The sequence below is a fragment of the Coturnix japonica genome, chromosome 27 (genome assembly GCF_054131305.1).
Source record: "Coturnix japonica strain WE chromosome 27, WE-NBRP24, whole genome shotgun sequence".
NCBI lineage: Eukaryota > Metazoa > Chordata > Aves > Galliformes > Phasianidae > Coturnix > Coturnix japonica.
Genome location: NC_140689.1, coordinates 1,218,497 through 1,225,242, shown reverse-complemented (window position 1 = coordinate 1,225,242; position 6,746 = coordinate 1,218,497). Strand labels below are relative to the sequence as shown.

The 6,746-nt window shown below is 52.0% G+C and overlaps 1 protein-coding gene across 1 annotated transcript; it reads left to right on the top strand.

Moving 5' to 3' along the window:
• Window positions 1-1,508: 1,508 nt before the first annotated feature.
• On the top strand, window positions 1,509-6,533 carry LOC146756332 (uncharacterized). Its single transcript, XM_085524369.1, has 9 exons — window positions 1,509-2,328; window positions 2,957-3,028; window positions 3,362-3,421; window positions 4,095-4,166; window positions 4,475-4,570; window positions 4,814-4,921; window positions 5,295-5,354; window positions 5,993-6,137; window positions 6,413-6,533. The coding sequence occupies exons 1-9, from the start codon at window positions 2,010-2,012 to the stop codon at window positions 6,531-6,533; spliced, it is 1,053 nt and encodes a 350-aa protein (XP_085380495.1). The 5' UTR covers window positions 1,509-2,009.
• The last annotated feature ends 213 nt before the right edge of the window (window positions 6,534-6,746 follow it).

Below are 6,746 nucleotides of genomic sequence, written 5' to 3'. Positions count from 1 at the left end.
GGCATCCACAGCCTCTCTGGGCAGCTGTTCCAGCACCTCACCACTCTGAGACATCCAACCTCAGTCTTCCCTCCTTCACCTTCAAACCATTTCCCCTTGTGCTGCTGTTATCTACCTTTTCCAAGAGTTGACTCCCCTCCTGTTTATGGGCTCCCTTTTGGTACTGAAAGGCTGCAATGAGGTCACCCTGCAGCTTTCTCTTCTCCAGGCTGAACAAGCCCAGCTCCCTCAGCCTGGCCCTCCTCTGGACCCTCTCCAACAGTTCTCTGTCTTTCTTGTATTGGGGGCTCCAGACCATGGGCGCATGGAGCCTCCCAAGGGCAGAGTAGAGAGGAACGTTCACCTCCCTGTCCCTTCTGTCCACCCCTCTTCTGGTGGAGCCCAGAAAACTGAGCAGCTCATAACCCTCTGTGCTGCTCCGAGTACAGTTTGCTTGTGTCTGCTCCTGAGACATCCTGTCAGTCAGACCCAAACATACCCTGAAACAGGAGTGGAGCTGAGGGTACACTCAGGATTCACATCAATTCACTATGGATTCACATCACAATGCTACTGGGGGTGATGCTGTTGGCTGATGTTGAGGTATCGCTGGGGGGTAACATCGGGAAGTGATGCTGCTGGGGTATCACTGGAGTTTATCATCAAGGAGTGACGTTGTGGGGGTGATGTTGGGAAGTGATGGTGGGGGGTGATGTGGGAGTATTGCGGGGGGGTGATGTTGCCGGGGTGATGCTGGGGTGACACAGGGGTGATGTTCAGGAGTGACGGCGGGGGGTGGTGTTGGGTTATCACTGCGGGGGGATATCAGGGAGTAACACTGGAGTGACATTCCTGGGGTGACATTCTCAGGGAGTTTTGTCGGGGACCTGAAGGCCTGTGATTGAAGAACAATCCTGGGATGGAAGAAAGAATTCTGATAGTTTGAATGGAACTGCTGTTTGTGGCTGTGGTCACAAAGAACTTGCTTTGTAGAGAGAGCTGACCTTGGTCATTTATCTCCATTTGGCAAAGACTTATTTTGCAAGCAGGTGTTTCACTTGGGCTTTGTGTCATGCATTGGACAAGCAAGTGCAGTGTGCAAGTGGAAAAAGGCCTGCAGACCCTGGGGAGAATAGAAGAAACTGAGACGTTCTCATTCTCTGAAATAGGATTAATGATATATTTTGACCCAAATTGTGGCCTTCACACACTCAATAATTGGGTTTGTGACACGTTTTGACCCAAATTGTGACGTCCTCATGCTCTAAAATTGAGATAATGACTTATTTTGAGCAAAACTGTGACGTTCTCAGTCTCTGAAATAGAATCAGTGACAAATCTTGACCCAAATGATGGCCTTCTCAAACTCCAAAGTTCAGTTTCTGACATATTTTGACCCAAATTGTGGCCTTCACACACTCCAAAATTGGATTTATTGCATATTTTGACACGAGTTGCGAAGTTCTCACCCTCAGAAGTTGGGTTTATGCCCCTATTTTGGCCCAATCTGTGATGTTCTTCCACTCCAAAATAGAGCCAATGACATATTCTAACAGAAATTGTGACACACTCACACCCTGAAATTGAGTTTATGATATATTTTGACCAAAATTGGAATGGCAGATATCATTTGTCCTGCAAAAACAAATGGATTTTTCTCAAATTGCTCTGTTACAACAAACTAGAGCCAGGCAGACTGAAGAAATAGGAAAATCTATCAATCAACCCATCAAAATGCTCTGGCAATTGATGGAACTGTTGGTGCTACAGATACAGCTCGATTTGCCATTTTTGTTAGAGGCTGTGATAACAAATATAGTGTCACTGAAGAAACGGCTTCTTTGGTGCCACTGAAAGTCAAAACTAAATCTCTGGAGCTGTATGAAGCAATAAAAGCAACATTACAGTGATTTTCTTTCTCCTTTCACAGCACCTGTGTCTCCAGCATCCCCTCCCCCCCAAGCCTTTCCACGATTCTGTTTCCATGATGTCAATGTGGAAACCTCAGCTGTGGCCTCCAGCTGCTCCAGATGAGTGCCGATCCTCTCCCACCACCACAGTGCACACAAGCCCAGGGGGAACCTGGCCATGGCAGCGGAACAGATCTGCATCCTGGGGGGGACGTGAGGTCACAATGCCCGCTGTGCTCGATGAGGTCACAGTGCTCAGGGTGTGTACCCCAGGTGTTCCGTGCTGGCCCCAGCACTTGCTGTGGCTGCAGCGGTGGTGGTGGCAGCATGGCACGAGTGTGGGGGGCCGTGTCCCCCGCCCGCCTTGCTCTCCTCCTCCTACTGATGGCCATGTGTTCCAAGGAGACTTGTGCTGCACCGTGGCGAGCTCCAGCAGCAGGTGGGTGGGCAGAGATGGGACCAGGCTGTTGTCCCTGTGGCCCTGTGCCACACTGCCCCGGGGCTGCCTTTCCATGGGGGTTTGTTGGGAAGGGGGCCAGGCAGCACCCCAGGGGCCAGGTGTGGGTTGTGGAAGCAGCGCTCCCCTCAGGGCTTTCTCCAGCCCAGCCAGGCCATGGCTCTGCTGCTGGCTGAGCCCACCCTGGAGGTGTCCTATGGGAGAGCTCAGAAGAAGCGTGTTGGGAAAAGCGTGAGCATTTCTGCTCTGGCTTCCTGGTGCTCCCCACAGGCAAATCCCAGTTCCCAACAGAGACACCCAGCTGGAGCCCAGAGGAAGGAACAGGCATCGTTTCCTCTGGTGCTTTAGTGGGAGATCCAGCAAGGAACTCCCAGTAAGAAAGCCCTGACGGGCTATATACCCTTCCATGCGGTCCCAGAGGTGTGTTGCAAGTGGCCTGGAGAGGGCATTTGAAAAGCTGCCGAGTGCCAGGCTCCAGGTCACCCAGGTCATTCTCTAGCTTTGGCAATCACGGTCTGAGTCTCCCATTCCATTACCTGACACTCCCCAGTCACTAAGGGAGAAGGCGCAACATGCAATGGGAACATCTCTCATCTGTTCTTGATTTTAGATGATGATGTTGGAGTTCCTTATCCAGATGTTTTGGTGGATACTGATTTTGTGCCTCAGGGGAAACCCAGAGGTAAGTTGTGTCTGTTTCCTTGAAGACAGAAAAATGAGCGTTGTAATGATTTATTCGGGTACTTAAGAACCTCCAAAGGTCTTTCAAGTCTCTTTGTGCCTTAAAAGCCGTACACAGATCAGCTGAGAGTAGTTCTTTACTTGGAGAGTTGTCACATTTCAGTGGGAGGGCAGCCCTTGCCACTCTTTGGAGGAGAGAACCGATGCCTTTGCTGTTTGGGCCATGTCATTCCCCGACCTGCTGCCAGTCTTTGCAGGTCACTGCAGAAAAACCAGGCCCCAGTGCGCAGTGGAAGCTCTCCTCACCTTTTTCTGATCACACTTGTGCCTGCAGGCCCTCTTGGTGGATTACCAGAATGGAGACCTGTGCCTGAACCTGGAGTGGATGCCAGAGGTAAGTCACCAGTCTTCACCTCATGATCTTCGCACATATTTGGTTGTGGAAGTTCAGGAAGGGTTCAGCTTTTCACTGCCTGGTGGTTTCTTGTCTATGAGAAGCTTGGGCAGTCACTGTTCCTTGGGTGCTGTGTGCACCCACTGTCCCGTTGGCTTTCTCTCCATCCATCGGAGATCTCTCTAGTAAGAAAACGCCAATGTTCTTCCATGCTGTCTCTGAGGACTGTTTCACGTGGCCTGGAGAGAGTATCTGCAAAGCTGCTGAGTGCCAGCCAACTGCCAGCCAACTGCCCACCTGGCCCCTCTGCAACTTTCAACCCAGCTCTGGGTGCCACATCGTCACCTGAGCCCCTTCCAGTCACAGCAGGTCCTAAGGAAGAGAGAGATCACAACGCACAATGGGGATGTTTCTCATCGCTGTGTGATTACCGCTGTGCCTATAAGCAGTGCCTTGCCAAAGCCTCCATAATCTGGTCCATAAGCCTCCGGGCAATCCCACAGGAAAGGGCCTTTAGATCTTCCCCTTCTCCTTCCACCCCCTTCTCTTCTCCAGACAGTTCCACACAGCCTAGTAGGGAGAGAAGAGTGCTATGCAGCAGTGCTGTCATTCCAGGTTAAACCACCATCCAGCCACATCTGACAGGAGCTGCTCTGTCTGTGTTTGTTGACAGGTGTGGGTAGCATTGGATGGGATCCATCTTCCCTGCTGAGCTCCAGGACAGAAGTCCCAGCAGCTCCTAAGGGTATGCTGTGAATTTTTGCTTCCTTTGAGAGATGCCAGCTCACAGCCCTAATGTCAGCCAGGCACGACCCCCTGGCACCATCTGCTCTTCAGTGATGCGGTTCTGTAGGTTGCAGTTTGTGATGGAAAGTTCCCATTCTTTGGGTGCTGAAGTGCCTCCAGGGAAGGCTGTGCCAAATACTTGGCTGCCTCCTGTGCTGGAGCCGCACAGGCATCCCAGGAGTGGCTGCTGTCTCATGACTTTGCTGAAAAGACCACTCAGTTCAATACCTTGTTTGTCTGAAATTGATCCCAATACTTTCTGTTCAGGTCCTGAGAGACAGAAAGAGGCGCTGGGAAGAGGAAGATACCCACAGAGGCTGTCCTATATGCCAAAGAAAATCACAAAGGAGAAGGCAGCACATGGTGGGTGTATTTCTGTCTGTCCACTGAAAGTCTTGGGAAGCTGATGTATGTATTCTATTTGTATATACATCTATATTCTAGATGTATATACATGGAGCATCTGCAGTGTGCACAGCAGGAACCTTGCTGTGGTGATGCCCCTGTGTCTGAACTGGCTTGCAGCATCACCTTCCTGCTGAAGATACCATCTTCCTGATGAGAAGCAGTTACTTACAGCCCTACTCTCTTACCTCCTTTCTAAAGGGACTGACGCAGAGCCTGCTCACAGGGATGCATTTCAGCAAGGCATCCGTCACATACTGCCCATCCCTCTGGGAGAAAGAGAGGCCTCGCAAGCAGCTGGCACTCCAGGTAAGGGCTGCCGGTAGAGCTCCGTGGCCATGGCTAGAGGTTGCTCCCCTCCCACTGCACCCAGTTCCCAGGGACTTAGGAACTTTGTCCTTTTGGGAACAAGGCCACCAAAACCACATTCAGCAGAGATGAGAAGGAATAGGAGCCTTCAGCATACCTCCCTCACACAGTCCCTGCATTCCAAGCTTGCTGTGCCTCCCTTGAGGCTCCAGGCACACCAGCAGCCCGGAGAGGGGTCCCTCCTGCAAAATGAGGTCCAGAGAGATGCACTGACTCACAGATGGGGCAATGGCATAGAGGGAGCCTCCTCGTCCTTCTGCTTCCTCCGTGCCTGCACCATGCTGAGACTTTGCCTTTCTCTCATTCTTCACAGCGCTGTCAAAGCCCGGGGAAGCCCACCACAACTGGGTCTATCGTTTTCTGAGGAATCCAGGTAAGCAGCGATCTGGCAGGAGTTCATAAGCAGGAGAAACATCCTGAAAACTAGGAGCGTGCAAGTTGTGCCCATGCCGGGGGGAAGGAAAAACGGAGAAACAGGTTCAGGTGCTGCTGAGGGCCCTGACTCTGCCCCCGTGGAGTGGGGTCTGAGGGGGAGGGGAGAGCTCAGGGCAGCACTCCCTGCACAACACGACAGTGGTTCTTGTCCACGTCACTCTTAGCAGCAACTGATTAAACAGATGCACACACTCTCCTTCTGCTCTAATGAGTTTTGTTTAGTCAAACGACGTGTCCCAAAGGGTCACGGTGTGCCTGCCTGCGGCAGCACTACCCAGCCTCACAAGGCAAGGGTAGGTGAGTGCAAAAGAAATGTTAGAGCATGATGGAGAAGAAGGAGTAAATCTGGCAGAGCCAGGGCATACCCAAAGCTGAGAGGCAAATTAGAGGCTCCAGAGCGCCTCGATGCGCGGTGCCTTTGGGAGTTCCCTTTGCTTCCCCTGGAATCAGGGAAGCATTGCAGCCTGAGGATTTTCACTTGTTCCAGGAGTCCAACAAAATGGAAAAAAATTGTCAGACCTCCTTGAGATTTCCATTAGGGCACGATACACAGCAATGACCACGTTGTTCCTCCAGGTGTGCCTGATGCAGGACATGCAAATGCCAAGCAAGTTAAAGTTGGTTGGAAGTTCTACCTGATACTTGCTGGAGCTTCCTTGGGTTCCATATTGCTGGGGACGAGTCTGTGCTGGCTTCTTATTTTCTGGTACAGAAACAGAAAGTGAGTTGTTGACCCCCATCCCCATCCTGCCAACTCTTTACTGTAGGGCTGCTGTGGGCCAGGAGGCGTTTCCAGTTAAAGCAGCGTAAAGAGACCAGTTAGTTGTTGGCTCACATGGTCTGCGATTTACACAGTTAGATGTTGTCATTGGCTTCAGCCCATCCTTACTGCTGGGCCAGAGACAGGCTGGGAGCTGAGGGTGGCACTTTTCCATGCACTGTGAGAAAGCAGAGCAGGGGCTCTCCTGTGCCCTCAGCACGTTCCTCTCTTCACAGGCGCCGCTATGAAGCTAAAAAATGGGCTAAGCAACCCGAGTACAATATCACCATCTACGAATGTGAAGAAGGTTCCTATCTGGGGATCTTTGAGAAGCCCAGGAGCCCCCAGTCCCAATAGGCATCTACGCCGTTCCCTGTCCCCCACCCCCACCCTTTGGGGGACAGAAAGAACCTACCCGGGGTGTAGGCTTGCAGTCATCGGCCAGCACTGGAACAACGTCTGACTGGCAGATGACCAACAGGCCCAGCAGCCCTCGGCCCCACCGGGCATCAACGCCGCCTCCCCCATCCCCACCGCCATCATTCAGGGGGCGGGAGTGGTCCCCTCAGG